Genomic DNA, 18,486 nt, shown 5'->3' on the forward strand with positions numbered 1-18,486 from the left:
GCAAGAACTACTTCACAGTTAGGGCGGCTAGGAGCTGGAACCAACTTCCTAGGGAAGTGGTGCTGGCTCCTACCCTGGGGATCTTTAAGAAGAGGCTTGATGACTACCTGACTGGACTCATTTGAGTCCAGTCTTTTCTCCTGCCCAGGCGGGAGGTCAGGCTTGAAGATCTACAAGGTCCCTTCTGACCCTACTTCTATGATTCTATGATCCCCACCTTGCTGTATGGAGCTGAGTCATAGACAACATACAAGAGACATCTAAAGCTGTTGGAGAAGTACCATCAACGTTGTCTGCAGAACATCCTCCAAATCCAGCAGGAAGACAGATGCACCAACATTAGTGTCCCCCTCAAGCAAACATCACTAGTACTGAAGCAATTATCATCCAGCATCAACTTAGATGACATGAACTGCCCAACTAGATGTCTGACTTCAGACTCTGGAAGCGAGTTTTATTCTCCCACCTCACCTAAGGCATATGCTTAAAAGGAGGGCAAAGAAAGTGCTTCAGGGATGTCATCAAGGCCAACTTAAAATGCAACATTGATGTCAATTCATGGGAGACTATCACCCAGGACCACCCCAAATGGAGGAAGCCTGCTGCAGGGAGCTCGGTACTTTGAGACCTCATAACAACAGGAGATGGAAAAGTGAGAGTGGCAGAAACAGCACGTCACAGACCAAATAAAAAAAATCCAGCAGCACCTGCCCCACACAGAAACACATGTCTGAGATGCAGTAGAGCCTGTTGATCCCAGATAGACCTCATCAGACACACAGATAAGAGAGTCAAGGAAGACAATCATCCTTGACTGTGAGGGCTTGCCAAAGGAGAAGACTTCCCTAACTTGCTTGTGAGGATATTGTGGGAGATGATATCAAAAGCCTGGCTAAAGTCTAGGTGTAGCCACTGCTCTGGCTTGCATCTACCAATGCAACTTGAGCAAGACCCAGGATTTCATCCTCCCACTGTGCTTGGCTTTGGTGAGGCCATAGCAGGAGTACTGCATCCAGTTCTGGGCTCCACAATTTAGGAAGGAAGTGGAGAAGCTTGAAAGAGTCCAGAGGAGAGCCACGCTCATGATCAGAGGGCAAGAGAACAGGCCTTATGAAGAGAGGCTGCAAGCTATGGGATTCTTCAGCCTGGAGAGGTGCAGGCTCAGGGGTGACTTGGTGGCAGCCTATAAGTACATAAAGGGTGTGCATCAGCATGTGGGGGAACACCAGTTCACCAGAGCACCCCAGGGAATGACAAGGTCCAATGGTCACAAACTCCTGCAAGACTGTGTTAAGCTGGACAAAAGAAAAAACCTTATTGCAAGGCCTGAAACAAATTCCCCCCAGAGGGAGTGCAAGCACCTACTCTGGACTCTTTCAAGAAACATTTGGACTGGGATCCTTTGACCCTAGCTGACTTTTGCTGGGATCCTTTGAACCTAGCTGACTTCCTGCCCCTTGGCAGGGGACTGGACCCAATGATCTTACAAGGTCCCTTCCAGCCCTACTGTCTATGAAATCTCTCCCCACATCCACAGAGCAAGTCATCTCAACATAGAAAGCAATCATGTTGGTCAGGCATCATTTGCCCTTGGTGAATCCATTCTGACTATTCCTAATCAGCCTTTTCTCCTTTAAGTGCTTAGAAATGAATTCCTTGAGGACCTGCTCCATTGTTTATCCAGGGACTGAGGTGAGGCTGACTGTTCCATAGTTCCCTGAATCCTTCTTTTTCCCTTTCTTAAAGATGGGTACTATATTTGGCCTTTTTTAAACATCCAAGACCTTTCCCAATTGCCATGGGTTTTCAAAGATAATGGCCAGTGGCTCTGCAGTCACATCAGCCAATTCCCTCAGCACCCTCAGTTGAACAGCATCTAGCCCCACGAACCTGTATACATCCAGCTTTTTCTAAATAGTTTCTAACCTGTTCTTTCACCACTTTCAGCTGTTTTACTTCCTCCCCAAACTGTGCTGCCAGATACAGCAGTCTGGTAACTGACCGTGCCTGTGAAGATTGAGGTAAAAAAGGCATTTAGTACTTTAGCCTTTTCTGCATCATTTGTCACTAGGTTGCCTTCCCCATTGAGTCAGGGTCACATGCTTTGCCTGATCTTCCTACTGTTGCTGACATACTTGAGGAAACCTTTCTTGTTACCCTTCATGTCCCTTACTAGCTGCAACTCCGGTTGCACTTTGGCCTTCCTGATTTCACCCTTGCATGGCTGAGCAATTATCTTATACTGCTCCCTAGTTGTTTGTCCATGTTTCTATTTTTTTGTAAGCTCCCTTTTGGTGTTTTAGTTCACTGAAGAGTTCCCTGCTAAGCGAAGCTGGTTTTCTGCTATACTTGATAGTCTTCCTGTGCATCAAGTTGCTTCATTCTTGCACCCTCAGGTTTTTTAAAATACAACCGCTTTCATGGACTCCTTTCCCCCTTAGACACGCCTCCCAGGGGATCCTGCCCATCAGGTCCTTGAGTGGGCCTAAGTCTGTTTTTTCTGAAGTCCAGGGTTCTTGCTCTGCCACTCTCCTTCCTTCCTTTCCTCAGGATCCTGAACTCAGTCATATTGTGGTGGCTGCTGCCCAAGTTGCCATCCACCTCTACATCCCCAGTCAATTCTTTCCTGTTTGTGAGTAGCAGGTCAAGAAGAGCACAGCCCCTGTCAGCTTCTTCAACACTTAAGACTAGGAAGTTGTCTCCACCACTCTCCAGAAACTGCCTGGATTGCCTGGGCACTGCTGTATAGCCTTCCCAGAAGATGTCAGGGTGATTGAAATCTCTCATGAGAACCAGGGCTTGTGATTGGAAAACTTCTGCTAGCTGTTTGGAGAAAGGTTCATCCACTTCATCCTCATGGTCTGGTCTATAGCAGACCCCCACCACGACACCATTCTTGTTGCTTTCCCTTTTGACTCTAACGCAGAGACTTTCAACAGGCTTATCTCCTGTTTCACACTGGACCTCTGAGTAATTGCACAGCTCTAGCATAAAGTACAACTCCTCCTTTTCTTCTTCCTCGCCTGTACTTCCTGAACAGTTTGTACCCATCCCTAACCCTAATCTTACAGTACCCCAGTGATACTAATGCAGTCATGCAAACTATCACACCAAGTCTCTGTTATTCCAATCATGTCATAGTTCCATAACTATGTAAGAACTTCCAATTCTTCCTGCTGGTTTCCCAAGTTGGGTGCATTGATGTACAGACACCTAAGGTAACTAGCCGATTGCCCTACTTTCTCATGAAGAATGAGGCTGCCGCAGTTGGTGTCCCCTCTTGCTTGTGCTTTCTCTAGGTCATCCACTTACCCCCTCACCTCAGGGCTTTGGTCTCCATCCCCCTAGTTTAAAGCCTTCCTCACTAGTTTAGTGAAGCCTGTCTGTGAAGATGCTTTTCCCTTTCTTAGTCAGGTGGATCCTGTCTTTTCCTAGCAATTCTTCTTCTTGGAACAACATGCCATGGTCAAAGTAGCCAAAGCCCTGCTGGCAACATCATCTCTGCAGTCATGCGTTGATCTGCAGGATGCATCTGCTCCTGCCCTGGCCCTTCCTCTTGACTGGAAGAATCAAGGAGAACATCACCTGATCTCCTGTCCCCTTCACCCTTGCACCCAGAGCTCTTTAGTAACTTTTGATCTGATATGATTTGATTATTACTAACTGATGTTAACTAGGTAGTTTTAAGTTGAGTTCTGAGCATTCCATTGACATAAAATGACCAACTTAGAGTCCTTCAGCATCTCAGGATACACCATTCCCAGCCTTTCCCACTCCTCTACTCCAAAGACTGACTTTCTATCCTCCTTAGCTCTATGGCAGCTGGAAAGCCCCAGCAGGGAGCTACCATGGGTGGGGGGCTTCTCAGTGACCCACTTGTCCCCGGCAGCCTGCATTGCATGCCTGCTTCTCCCTCCCTGTCAGTTCCCAGCACAGCCACCCAATTGCTGTGAGGGAAGACATTGTCCCTTTAAACTTGAAGCAGCCACTGGAAAGAGTGCAAGATGGTGGGTATTTGAGCTTGAGCCCTGTACAAGGTGGGGAGGAGCAGCCAGCAAATGGTGTGTGATCTTGGGTCACCAGCCCAAGCTCCACACTCCTCAGTCCCCCCATGCAGCTCGCTGGCAGGAGCTGCTCCCTGCTTCCCCAGTAGGGGCAGGGAGCTTGGTGGCTAGCTGGAATAGTTGGCTGTCCTGCAGGCAGCCAGTGATGTTGGTTACCAGGGGTTCAGAACCCCTGCCCCCAGCAGGAGGGAACTATGGATGGGCTCCTCAATCCCCCCTTGCAGCACCACTCTCACTAGACCTGTGCCAACCCAACTGCCGTATAGCCCCACTTGCAGTCTACTCTGGCCTCCTCCAGCCTCAAGCCAAAAGTGCTGGTTGTGTTGGGAGCTCTCATAGGAGGCCCCACCCTCCACCCCAGCCAGCCCTTTCCCACCACCCATAATTTATTGAAACCAGTGAGAGTCTACAGTCTTCATTTTTTTATGTTATTTAACTTCAGTTAAATAGGAATGCTTTTAAATAACTAACCATTACATGAAAACTCCCATGTCCATGTTTTTCCAACTTATAGCTTGTTGCTCTGTTCTGCTTCGCCTCCAAGCATCCTGCTTCTCCTTCCCCCAACAGAGCAGGGAGAGCCCAGGCTCAAATATGCCCCTACTTACCAGCCCTCTAATGGTGAGTCTGTGCAGTGCTCCTTAGAAAGGGTAGTAACCCTTAATGTGCTACTCGTGGTAACTGTAACACTAGCTAACATTCCTTACAATTACCACTTGCAACTGGAGCGTGTAATCTCATCCTTATTGAAAGGAGGAAGGCCAGTTGGGCAAAAGCAAGGTAAGAACTTGTAACAGTGTAGTGGAGACATCCTTGAAGTCAAAATAAACAATCGTAGGAGTGAGGTGAGTATATTATGCTCAGAACTGACACTTCACCCCACCTGTCTGATCTCATTTGCATGCTTCAAATCCAGAGTCAACCTATTGATGCTGTCTTAGGGGTCCCCTATGCAACTGCTCTGAAGATTGTGCTTGAAAGAGGCTGCTGGAGGCAGACCTGCAACTGCCTCACCAGTGCATTTCCAGGTTTGGAGCATGCAGACAGGACTAAGGTGTCTGGGGCCTGCTGGGTGTTAACATACTCTAGAATTCCTACTGCAGTGCAATAATAGACAACCTATATCAGTGAGGGAAATAGCCACACCAGGGTTGGTTTCCACATGCAATTCATTGTTGCTAAAACCTTTCAGGGCAGCTCTTTCAGTGAAGTTTTATAGAAGATGAAAGTATGTCAAAGCTCAGAACTCTTAGGAATGGATTCACAGTTTGTTCTCTGGCCCTAAGTACAGACAGTCAAAAAAGCCTGAGGCTGAATCAATTCAATCTTTGCAGGCTAGTCTAAACTGCACAGATTGGACTGATTAGCAAGTGAACAGACATTTACTTTTGATCCTGGAAATGCAGGTACATGCCTGCAGTGGCTCAGGCCAGAAGCCAGGGGTAGTAGAATATAGGGTTGTGCGAAACAGCACTGTTTCATTTCAACTTCCATTTCACCATTTCAACAGGACAGCGTTTTATTTTGAGTTTTGTTTCGAAAGCACAGTTCCATTTTGTTTCGTCAAAACTGTTTTGCTGTTTTGACACTGTTTCGATGTGTTGCCCATAGGCTAAAATGGGGAAGCACAAAATTGCAAATATGTCATTTCTTGCCTGATTTGGCTGAAACTTGCAGGGATGGTAGCCCCTTCTATGGCCATGAAGCTTGCCAAGTTTCAAGGAGATAGGTGCAGGCGTTTCTGGCTGAAACTTGCAGGGGTGGTAGCCCCTTCTATGGCCATGAAGCTTGCCAAGTTTCAAGGAGATAGGTGCAGCCGTTTCTGGCTGAAACTTGCAGGGATGGTAGCCCATTCTATGGCCATGAAGCTTGCCAAGTTTCAAGGAGATAGGTGCAGCCGTTTCTGGCTGAAACTTGCAGGGATGGTAGCCCCTTCTATGGCCATGAAGCTTGCCAAGTTTCAAGGAGATAGGTGCAGGCGTTTCTGTGAAACCACACCTCAGACTGTTCCAAGCAAAACTTGTGTCACTTGTTAATGTGAAGGCACAGAGAAAGCTCAGTTCAAACAATACTTTTTATGCTATTTTTCTGTCCCTTTCCCAGAGCACTGGGATTGGAAGTGACCTCAGGGAAGGATCACAGTTACTGGCAGGCTACACATGTCAATATCAGAGCAGTCCTCCCCACCTCTTTCCCCTCCCTCTCCTTAGTTTCTCTTTAGCTGCAAACAAGTGCAGCTTCAAAACTTGAAAAGTTTTGAAACTTTCAGAATGTTTTGACTGCCTTGTTTTGTTTTAGCTCATTTCAAAGCCTTTTGTTTCATTTCAATTTCACTGTTTCGAGCTCAAAACCTGTCAAAACAGCATTTTAACAAAACAGCCAGTGAAATTTTGCACAGCCCTACTAGAATATGCCTCCCTGTTCAGCTGGAGCAGACATGGGATGCTGGGGGACTGTGCGCTAACTTGAACCTGAAGGGGATCTGAGACAGAAGTTTAGTAAATGGATTTAACTGAAATTAGTTCAGTCTGATACTACACGTTCTGATCCAGGTTTATCTTAAAGTGTTTTGGCCATTTTGAAAGCAGTTTATGCACACTGAATTTCTGTTACATTACAGATTTGGACTGGTTTCTGAACTCTTATACTGGCTTATGTGTAATTTCTGTTTCTAACCCAAAGTTTCTTTTGGGTTCCTACTACAACCTAGGACCTGGAATACAAGGATAGCCTACCCAGTCGCCCCCTCTCCCCCCATCACTGTTGATTCATATGCACCTCTACAGGATATTGTGGCCAAGAACTGTAGCAAAACAACTTGTGTTATTAACCAAAAAAATAGACTTCCTTGCAAGTAGATCAAACCAGTCATAGTGATTTTATTTCCCTTTCTGTCCCTCAGGACCACTGTATTTAATTGTGGAATATGCAAAGTATGGCTCGTTACGCAGTTTTCTCAGGGAAAGTCGGAAAGTGGGACCTAGCTACGTAGGCAGCGATGGCAACAGAAATTCAAGCTACTTGGACAACCCAGATGAGAGAGCCTTAACAATGGGAGACCTCATCTCATTTGCATGGCAGATATCTCGAGGAATGCAGTACCTTGCAGAAATGAAGGTGCAGAGTTATAGCAATGAATTTAGTGTGTCGCTGTGATAGCCACAAATGTATTAGTTGTAGATTTTTCCCCATGCTTTTTTTTTCCCCAGTGGAGCAATAACCATGATGTTGGGTTTCTTTTAAAAGCTTGTTCATCGGGATTTAGCAGCCAGAAATGTGCTGGTCGCAGAAGGACGCAAAATGAAGATTTCTGATTTTGGCTTATCTCGAGATGTTTATGAAGAGGATTCTTATGTCAAAAGAAGCAAGGTATCACACATGTCTAGTAGTGTAACCAATGTGGGGCAACTGAGGCAGCAGCCCTATGCACTGTTTTGGAGGATGGTGGTGGTGCAAAAACAGCAGCCACCACAGCTGCTTGGCAGGCTGCACGTCACTGCCAGCAGCCATGATTCCCCTGTGTACCATTGCTTCCCAGGATGCAGAGCTGCCCTGTTAGGCCTCTGAATGTTATCTTTTGCTGGGATTATTACTTCATCAAGGGAGTGAGTTCACATCAAAATACATGATCCAAGACACAGTTACCCGCTGTTTTGCATAAAAAAATGTGGAACAAAGGGTGAAGATTAAACAAAATGAGTGCATGCCCTGGGGCCAAAATTAAGCACCTAGACAGATAAAGACAGTGCTTTTATTATCAGGGGGAATATTTATTTGTGTTATTGCAGTAACACATCTGCTTAGAGCATAGGTAAAAGTTGCCATATAGATTGCTATATGAGCAGTCTACATCCTGGGGGGGGTGTTAAAACCCTGGACTGTTTCTAGAAAGCATATTTCCGTGCATTCTATAACCTGGGTTTGTCTTGTTCCTTTTATTATGGGTATGATTGTCACATAGAAATAGTATACACTATATTAATGATATTGAAAAATATAATAAAAGATGGTTCTATTTTAATTTTTTTAGCTAGTCATTTTGTATGGCTGTTAGTTTGTAGGCCAGTTAGTGTCTCGTATGGCTGTTCCTCACATGCATCTAATTTCATCTTGCTACTTTATCTAAACAAGGCATTATTTTCTCTTCACCCTTTTATAACTGTCAGGCTAACAAAACAATATGTAGAAAGATCTGATCATCCTTTAAATCAGAGTGCATTTTGAGTCTGAATGCTCCAGATGTGGAATCTCAGTCCAGATCCTAATTTCAGAAGAATTGTTCTCCTTCTAGTGTGGATGAGGCTCATAACTACTCTAAAAAGGAAAAAAATCCCAATCTAGTGCCAGAGGTTGGGCTCATCTCTGATACAAAAAATGGACACAATAGGATGGCTACAGATGTATAATGCCACATAATCTTTAAAGCTATTCTGTTTTGCCCGCCACAGTAAATTATAATTAACTGTCCAGAAATAGCCTAATTTGTTTATGGTGCTTGTGGCAGTATTCAGCTTATGGTAACATTTCATCAGTAGGGCAGTGCAAAGGAAATTTGATGGAGAGCCTCTCCTCTAGTATTAGGATGGTTTCTCTCATTGTTGAACTATATCGCCGCTTTCCCTTAATACAAGTCCTTTTGATTGCCAAAACAATGGAATCTGGTTGTTAGTTATTCTTGTAACAGATATGGTCATTAAAAATTAGCAAACCAAATTCTGCTTTCTGTGAAGTTGCCTGCATGTATACAACTGATTTTGGGGCTTTTGCATATAAATTTGAAGTTAGTTGGAAGCTCAGACTGTGAAGGTCAGCACAGCCAATGATTCAATTTAGTGTGAATATACTGCTAGTACAAAGTCTCACACATGAGAATTTCAGATTGGAATTTCCCCAGATATTTAGATACAGAAGTGACCATGGAAAAAGCCCTTTGACAATATCACCTATGGCATTTCTTATACAGCATGAGATGCTGCTGTGCTGAGAGAGGCAATGATGGCTGTGCAAGCATTAGCTCCTGAAATAGGGGCAGAGTAGCCTCATTGGCACGGTGATGCTCATGCCATTAAGCTCTGCTAATATGACTGTACTGTTCCCAATTTGTTAGCTTTTTGTGAACATGTATAGACATCTATGTTAACTAAATTTGCCATGTAAATCATCTGAACATCATTCTATATTGACCATGTGAGTCTCTTCGGAATTTGGACCTCCTGTGAATGCATGGGCGAGTTCAGCAATGATTAGAAAGAGGTTTTAAGCTGTGTCCTGTAACCTGTTGTGTTCATTTAATGAAATATCATGTTGTTCAGTCCACCATGCTTGCACATTGGCAGTACAGTTCAATAAATAATCTTTTATCGTTCCAAAGGTAAAAGAACATTTTCTCATCCAGTAATTTTGTTGTTGTTGTTTTTCTCTTAGGGTCGAATACCTGTCAAATGGATGGCAATAGAATCCCTGTTTGATCATATATATACAACACAAAGCGATGTGTGAGTCCAAATTGTGTTCATTATAGATTACATGCTTATAGAGTTTAATAAACTACTGTAGTATTCTTACCAGTTATAGTTTATACGACAAAAGCAAACAAAAATCAGAGACCAAATGTTAGTTGTACTAGCGGTGGTGAAGTATACAGAACTTTTGAAGTTGTGGGCTATTCATTAAGTACAAGACTAAGATCCTGGTCCTCAGGGTTTTGAGGTATGTAACTCCCATCAAAATTAATGACTTTGGGGCCAAACTCATATTTAACATCTAACCTTTCAGTCTTGGGAGCCTAAATCAGTAATACCATCATGTTGATGCCCTCTGATATTGTAGTCCTAGGTGAAATGACATTTAGTGGACATAGTCCTTTTTCTAGTTGCCAAGTGTCCACATCTTAGAACCTAGTCTGTGGGCTCAGTGACAGGACTAGGGATTTAGGGCCTCTGCTCCCATTCAAACAATTAAGCCAGTGCAAAAACTCCAACTGGCTTCATTAATGAAAGCAGGATTAGACTCTTTGTGAGCAGCCTCTTCCACCTCCCTGCCTGTACTCTGCTCTGCCCCAGCTAGGGCTGGGCTGGGATACAGTGTGCAGACTCTTTCATCTCCCTGCCTGGCTCCCTGTTGGCTCTGCACAGTCCTGGCACCATGGCTGCCAGCAGCTGGGCCAACATGGGCTGAGATGAGATGCAGCATGCTTAGTAGCCATCCTACCTGCCCACCATGATAAGCTGCTGCCCTTGTGCTGCACTGGGAAAGTTGGGGGCAGCTGCCTGAGGCTGAGCCCCCCATGGCCAGCACAAACTCGCCTCTTAGTGGTACCACAGCAGCAGCAGCAGCTCATCACAGCAGGTGGGCAGGTGGGATGGCTGCTCACTGCACCACATTGAATCTTGTCTTGTGTGGGCTTAACAGCCACAGTGCCACAACTGCACAGGCAGCGCCAACAGGAAGCCAGGCAATGGTATGGTTGCGGGGTGAGGGGAGGCGGGCAGAGGAGTCTGCATGCTGAGCAGCCCAGCCCCAGCTGTGGCAGAGTGGAGCACAGTAGGGACAGCCCTTCCTTCTCAGGCTTCCAATGACAGTCGGTGGACCATATGGGATCAATTGGTGGGCCTAATATGGCCCACAGGCTGTGTTTTGCCTGCCCCAGTCTGTAGCATTGAAGACAAGAACAGAGTCCAGTTCTTCTTAAGAGATGTGCTGAGTACATCATATTACATCCCTGTCATGATGAATTTAGATGATCTCCAGTGTGTTCATACTGTGTTCTAGTTGTCTGGGAGAAAATCAGACAGCATATGGGGACTGTATCCTGTGTGATGCAAAAAGGAGATACCCAACAGAGAAGAAAAGGAGTTCCTAGTGTGAGACACTCCTGCTTTGGATGTTAGTGTTACATACGCAACCAAAAAATAGCTCATGTTTCAACTGCTGAGCAAACCACAAACCTCTGTCTTCTGTTGGGGTCTCTAAGATCAACCCTTCTCAGGAACCAAGCTCCTCGAGGAAGAATCTCCTGATCCTTATGGGCACTGACTGAAGTGTCATTTTGTCATATGATTGGCTGGTGCACTGACAAAAGTGTACAACTGCAAAGTACTTTTAAAAATGTGCAACAAATGAACCCTCATTACAGGGTTCAGTTGAAGGTGCTGCAAAGTAGAGCGCCTTCATTAACTTCTGTCAATGCACACTGGGAGCAGGGCTGGGCTGAAGCAACCAAGCCCCATTCCCAATGCTGTCTTCAGGATGGGAAGGGAGGGGAGTGAGTTCTGCCTGGGATTTGCCCAGCCTGGGACGGGGGTTGATTGGAGTCTCCCCTGCAGTGTGAAAGGCTCCAATTCCCACTCCCTTCCCCCACAATCCAGCGGAGGCTGAGCAAACCCCAGGATGGACCTCCCTCCCCTTCCTTCCCCATCTCCTATCCTGAGACAGCACCAGAGCTAGGAACAGGGGGATGGGGCTAGAAGAGACTGCAGTCATGCAGCCTCTCTTGTTGGATCGACTCCAAAGTGAAACTTGATCCTCCATCCTCCTGATCCAACAGAGAATGTCTGTGGGATTGGGAGGGTTGGTGTATCTCATGGCACTTTCTGTGAAGCGCCATGAGTTAGACTGGGGAGTTGCATGTTTGTGAGCACCCTATGTGGACTGCAATCCCCTGATATTAACCAGGCTAAGCAAGCCTGACTTTGGCTCAGACTATGCTATTCTATTACCTTAGGGAGCAATGACTGTGCTAACTTGAGACAGGACAGACACCTTAAATAAAAAAATAAATTATTTTGAACAAAAGCAGTCTTGGAAAACAGACATTAAATCCATAAACCCATCAAGTCATGTGCCTTCTTTACTCTAAGATTTGATTTATTTATTTTTATTGAACTATTTTTGACAAAAATTTTTGACAAAAAAGTTTTCATCACAATTTAAAATATGCCCATCAAAAATATGTAGCCATTTTAATGAAACTTTGTTTATTTAAAAAAGGGTTTTTTAATGATGTCCTCTGACAACTCTTTCAGAAAGGAATACTTTGAATCTTTTCTATAATTACTTTTTTGTAAACAAAATTAATATTTGCATTTTTAAAGGCCAAAATTAAGACTAAGATGCTCTAATTATATAGAAATAAAATATCTTGATCGACCCAAAATCATTCTTTTAATTTTATTTCACAAAAATCATTTTTGTATTTTTATTTCCATTCCATTTCATAAAAGATAAAAATTAAATTATGGGGTTCCCTAAGAAAATTCAGTTCTCATCCAGCCCTTATTATTTGCTGGATTTGATAAATGATCCAGTATTTCAGTTTTTTTTTTTTTTTACAAAACACCTTTCCCTATCAGTCTGTTCTCTGACAACTGACACCCTTGTTTAGAGTTCTTTTAGTCTTTGCATTCTCAGCTGTGGTAGTGTCTCTCTGTCCTTTTAGTTTGTGGAAATTGTATTAAATCACCCTAAAGTATACAGTGATTTTGTTTCATTGCTGAGATGACCAGGTATTCATGGTATTACTAAATATCAATATCCCTAGATTATTACATAGTGGCTCCTTAACCTTTATAACCTTTCCAGAATTCCAGAATAGAGTTGAGACATATGTGCAGGTTGTTATTCCAGTAGCAGTTTCTTGGACTTGAAGTCCAACACTCCCAAACTGAAGAAGGAAAGGGTTACTTTTGGGGAGAACGGTGAGGTTTGTTTTATATATTTACCTACTTTATGTCAAATGTAATCAAAAATACTAAATCCATTCCAAAAAGTTGAATTAACCTCAGCAATTCTATATTTCTTTTTCTCCAGCTTCTTCCTTTTAAGATGTTTATATATAGTTAGTAATTGGCATTGCTCTAATAGAAGTTCAGCTTGCCAGCTTTGATACATTTTTTCCAATCCCATTGCAAAACCCATTTCACTTCATAGGTTGGAACCTAGACAAATGTAGTGTCAGCCCACAGTCATCTTGTGTGTATTTTTCTTTCCATCTCTGAGGGCTTTTTATTCATCCACAAAGATCATACAATGGAAAATCTCTCCAACCCTCCCCCAACCTAGTTAATTGTCACAATTACAAAAATAAACTCCAATATCTGAACATTTGCCCAAAAAAGTGGAGCTAATGGAGGAACTACTAGCAAGTTACACCCTATTACAGCGTGTTGGAAAAATTCACCTTTAACAAAAGACAATCTTGGAAATAAAGCCTAGTAATACCACATATCCTGTTTGGATTAATCACACAGGGAATTATTCCCTGATGGGGCCCCAAAAAGGATTGCATGAACAAGGAGCATAAGGGAAGAATAGAAGGAATGAATAAAGTGCAGTGGAATGTTATTAATATACATTAGCTTTTCAGAATAGGCAGACTGTTGAAAAATGAATTTATAGAACATTAGCATAAGAAAAAAATCTGTTTAAGTATCATCTAGGCCTGCACAAGACTAGTCATTTATTCTGTCTTGAACACACTGTGTACACAACCATTTTAAAGTTTTCATGGGTCCTGGATCTGGGAATGTCACTTCTCTTGTTAAAAACCTTAAAGAACTATGAAGAGAGGAGTGAAAGACAGTCATATAGAGCACTGTCTATGCTAAAATTCTGGGGTGGGATTTTCAAAGGTGTCTAAGGGAATTAGACACCTATCGCAGACATGTTGTGGATCTGTAACTCTTCTTCGGTCCCCTTCAAATTTGAAGCTTTCACAAAAATTAAACAAACAACTAGAAAACAAAAGTGGGCATTTGTTGCAATTTTTCTGTTATTTTGCTCACCAGGGCGTCCCACTAAGCTTATACAATGAATGGAAACAAGTGATTTTGGCTGTTTTCCAAGACCTGTCATTGGGAACATTCAGATTTTTAGGGGAGTTTAAATAGGGTCTGGATTAGATTATTGTTACTTGTGCCTATCTTTCTGATGTAAGGTTTCCTCTAAAGGGAAAAGCCTCAGGCCTTTTATGCATATGTTTGTATCATGGTATTTGTGTCGTTATTGTTCAAAAGAAAGGTAGAAGAACACTTTTTACATTTCCTTTTTTTATCACAACTTTAATTGTTTATTGTGTATTTCAAATTTCCTAAAGAACTGACCAGTTCTACTTTCTACCAGCAGTACTTCTGCTTTTACGTTCCTGATTAAATAAATTCATGCAAATAGGCCTATTGGACTTTTATTGAGGTGAATTATATGACATTAAAGTGCAACTGAGAAGGATGAGCCCATAGTTGAGAATGAGATACTGAACTCAGACTAAGGAGATACTCATTAAGCTTCCAAATTTACCAGAGTTTCCTAGACAGCCTTGGCAAGTTACTTTATCCCTGAGTGCTTTAGTTCCCAATCTTCTTCATGTATAATGAGTCACCTTCTCCTACCTCTAGTCTGTCTTTTTTCGTTAATGTTTTAAATTTTGAGGAAGGCTGACTTTTTGCTATATGCTCAGTACCTAGCAAAATGGGGCTTTGGACTTGGTTGGGATCTCAAAATGATACAGTAATGGATGCTAGTTGGTTAAGGGGCCATGCTAGCCTTTTAAACTCTAGCAGTCCATGTGAATAATTATTTCTTTTTTTCTCAGATGGTCATTTGGAGTTCTGCTGTGGGAGATTGTAACCCTGGGAGGTAATCCCTATCCAGGTATTGCTCCCGAAAGACTCTTTAACCTCCTAAAAACAGGCTATAGAATGGAGAGACCAGAAAACTGCAGTGAAGAAATGTAAGTAGATCTTATTTGGTCACATTGATAGAAATCTCTCTGGAAGTAAGGTTGTTTAAATAACAGCCATCTCCAGCATAACTTTTAGGATACATGCAGATATTCACCCCAGTTGGTCTACAATCACCCTGCTTACTTTAAACTAGGTGATCATAGATTGGGAGCGATGTGCGCCAATGTTTGTTGGTTCCAAGAGCCATTCTGGGAGACTGATTTAAATAACTCAGGGTGGGGAAAGGGGCGGACAGGATGAGAGGGGCTAGTGGGTCCATTGGGTGAGGGGTGGGATTGTGGAGAGGAGCTGGTGAGTCCATGGGAGTGGTGGTGAGTCTATTGAGGGTGTTGTCCATCTAGCGGTGGTGGGGATTAGGAGGATAAAAATAGCCTAGTCAGAGTTTGGTGGGCCAGGAGTAGAAAGAGAGTAGCCCCAGGCTGGAGCATGTAGCTTGGCTTTTATAGACCCAGCTGCACTCCCAACATATGCAAACATTCACTAGATCAGCCATTCTTTTCCAATTTTAACCTCCCTGAACATCTGCAGAAATCAACATTAAGATCAACCTCAACATAGTTAAGTCGATTTAAATGTAACATCTGCACATAGGGAACTCAGGGGACAGAGTTGTAAAAGTAAGGAAATGGATATAATAAACAGGCAGAAAAGTGGGATGAGGTTACATATGTAAGGAGGATGAAAAGAATTACAATACAAGTGCCTGCAGCTATTCCCAAAATGCTTGCAGGAAACTGACTAATGTACTCACCAGCGTAAGGAAAAAACATTACTTGAATATTCAAAAGTGGAGGGACAAGAAATGTAATATAGTGATGCTTGAACTATTCAAGATATAGTTTGAACACTTTCAAATCCTGAAAAGTTGGGGCATTTATACACATGCTCCGAGAGTGGGTCAGGTGTGGGGAGAGGGCATGCTTTAAATAGAGTGGCTCTGAAAGTCACTGGAATTAAAGCACCTGGAACATCTTGTTTATTGGCGTCCCCATGCTGGAAAATGATGGTGGGGATGTTCTAACTAAAGCTCATTGAATGAGCTTTAATTAAAGTGCCCCTGCTGCCATTTTTCACCACAGAGATGCTGATGCACAAGATGCTGGAGTCTAAAGGAGCACGGTAATTACCATGCTCCAACAGACTCAGTTAAATGAGTCCACTCTGACAGCACATCAAAGCATTCTTGTTGTTCGTGTATAGGCATCCTTGTTTGTTTTCTGAAAATTAGAAGTTTTATTTTCTGGGCTCTGTCTACTCATTACATATAGATTGCTAGGTGTCAGACCTTCCTGACAGTACACAGGATAGATGCTCTGGAGAGAAATAGCCCTGTAGAGGAGATATCTGGACCTAAAAGTCAATATGGCTGTTGTCAAATCATGAGGTCCTTGTGTAAGCCAAGCTAGTTACTCTGACTGCATGACAGCTCATCTTGTATCATTCACCTAGGCTAGGGACAGACTTTCAAAAAGCTGAATTGATTCAATCTTTGCAGGTTAGTCTAACCTGCAGAGATTGAGCCAGTTTGCAATTGCATAGACATTTGCTTTTTACTCTGGAAATCAGACCAGTAGCCTGGGGGCACTAGAGCAGTCCTTTCCTTCCACAGTGAAGCTGAGTTGAGCGGGGGCAGGTATGGCCAGGCCACAGCAGGCCTGAGTAAGACTGAGGAGTGGTTTAAACCCCAACCTTGGTCTGCAGGGTTCAGAGGGTGGAGGAAGAGGGAGCGTGGCCAGATCACTGTAACAGGAGAGGAGGAGTAGGGGAGAGCTCTGCCCATCCCAGCAGCTCCTTCACAGCCAGGAACAAGCCCAGCATACAGCACCGCCCAGCCCCAGAGGGGAACTCTTCCCCCTCCTCCCTTCCCCCATTGCTGTGGAGGTGGGGAGGGGAGCTCTGTGCAAGGCTGCTAGGGCCCCAGAAGTGGACTCTTCCCCCCCACTGCTCCCCTCTCCTTCCCCCCGTGGAGCAGGGCCTCTGTTCAGTGCTGGGAGTGGACTCTTCCCCCTCTTCCTCCTCCTAACCCCACCTGCACCACATCGCCATGGGGGGGAGTGGGGTTTCTGTTCAGTACCGGGGGGACTCCTCTTTCTTCTCTTTTTCTCCTACTCCCCTTGCCCGTGGTGCAGGGAGGGGGCACTCTGTGTGGCGCTTCCCGGTCCGGCCCAGCCAGGGCACAGCTGCTGGGGGTGACCTCACCCCCGGGGCCTGGACTGGCTTCATTCTGCTCCAGCTGAGGCAGCTGCATGGTCTGGCTGGGCCAGGGCGCGGGTGGGGCTATGCCCAGCAACTGTGGCTCATTAACGGGGATGCTGAGCCTTTTCAGCAAGTGCAGCCCAGCCTGGCCCAGTGCATGGCTAGCAGCTGCTAGCTAGGACACCTTGGAGGCACCACAGGGGCTTGTGGGTCCACGGCAGCCTGTGTGGTAGGCAGCTGCCAGGCTCTGGCCCTGCTGGTGTCTCTAAGCTGGCCTGGCTAGCAGCTGCTGGCTGCATGCTGGGCTGGGCCAGGCTGGGCTCGGTGTCCCCGCCACTGAGCTGCAGCTGCTGGCAGTGGCCCTGGCTGGGCCAGATAGCACCTCACAGAGCCACCCCCCTTCTAGCCCTGTGGCATAGGGGAGGAGGAGGAGGGGAAAGAGTACTCCCCAGCACTGAACAGAGCCCCCACTCCCCTCCCTGTGGTGGCGGGGGAAGGGGAAAGAGTCCCCCCCAGCACTGAACAGAGCCTCCCTCCCTACCCTGCGGGGGGAAGAGTGCCCCTCTAGGGGCCAGGCAGCCTTGCAGAGCCCCCCTCCCCACTCCACAGCAGTTTGGGGGGGAGGAGGAGGAGTCCCCCTTCAGTACCTCACACAGCCCTCCCCACTCTGCCTTGTGGGGGAGGAGGTGGGTGAAGCATCCCTCCCAGCACGGAACATTATGGCCCCGCCATGGTCCTGTTAGGGTGAAGAAATAGTCCCCTCTCTGCCCACTTTGTCTTAATGGGGCCATGCCAGTCAGTATCTCACTATGGCTGGTCCCTGCTCAAGTTAGAGAGCAGAGGGGTGGGGCCAGCCCTGCTGCGGAGCAGAGAGCACAGCCTAGGCCAGACAGCGTGCTGGGATGCTGGAGGACTCTGGTTTAACTTAAACTAGGAAGGGGTCTGGGACACACATTGCATAAACCAGTTTGAGCCAAATCACTTAAGTCTGATAGTACATTCAACCAGGTTTATCTCAAACCACTTTTGGCAATTTTGAAACTAGTTTATGCGTATCAAATATCTGTTCTATTACAGGTTTAAACCCATTTCTGATTACTTAAACCAGTTTATGTGGAATGTCTGACTCTAGCCCTAATGAGAAATGAATAGTTCATTTCCCTGAATGCATCTGAGGATGAGGCACCCTGTTATAAGCTCAAAATATGGATACATCTGGAAAATGATGGCTAGGCTCTGCTTAGTCATAGTCAATGTAGGGTCCTCAGTGACTCATTTTTAACTGTGGACATCAAGAAAGACCTCCTTGTCTCTTTGAAGGATCTTTAAGCACACTTGGGAAGTAAATAGCAGCATAACTTGTACAGTTATTTTTTGTTGTGCATGATATAAACAGAATGCCATCAAGATGCAGTGAATTTAGTTGTAATCAGAAGCTAAAAAGTCGAAACATTCTACACCAAATGAATATTCAAAATGATTTGCAC

The 18,486-nt window shown here is 44.7% G+C and overlaps 1 protein-coding gene across 1 annotated transcript in view; it reads left to right on the forward strand.

Annotated features, from left to right (window-relative positions):
• RET (ret proto-oncogene) overlaps window positions 1-18,486 on the forward strand; it is a 162,529-nt gene that overhangs the window by 137,023 nt on the left and 7,020 nt on the right. Inside the window, exons 14-17 of the mRNA XM_019556164.1 lie at window positions 6,967-7,181; window positions 7,311-7,433; window positions 9,489-9,559; window positions 14,653-14,790. Coding sequence (XP_019411709.1) covers window positions 6,967-7,181; window positions 7,311-7,433; window positions 9,489-9,559; window positions 14,653-14,790 — 547 coding nt within the window. The remainder of the gene's footprint in view (window positions 1-6,966; window positions 7,182-7,310; window positions 7,434-9,488; window positions 9,560-14,652; window positions 14,791-18,486) is intronic.

This window comes from Crocodylus porosus, unplaced genomic scaffold, assembly GCF_001723895.1.
Source record: "Crocodylus porosus isolate Cpor-Errol unplaced genomic scaffold, CroPor_comp1, whole genome shotgun sequence".
Lineage (NCBI taxonomy): Eukaryota > Metazoa > Chordata > Crocodylia > Crocodylidae > Crocodylus > Crocodylus porosus.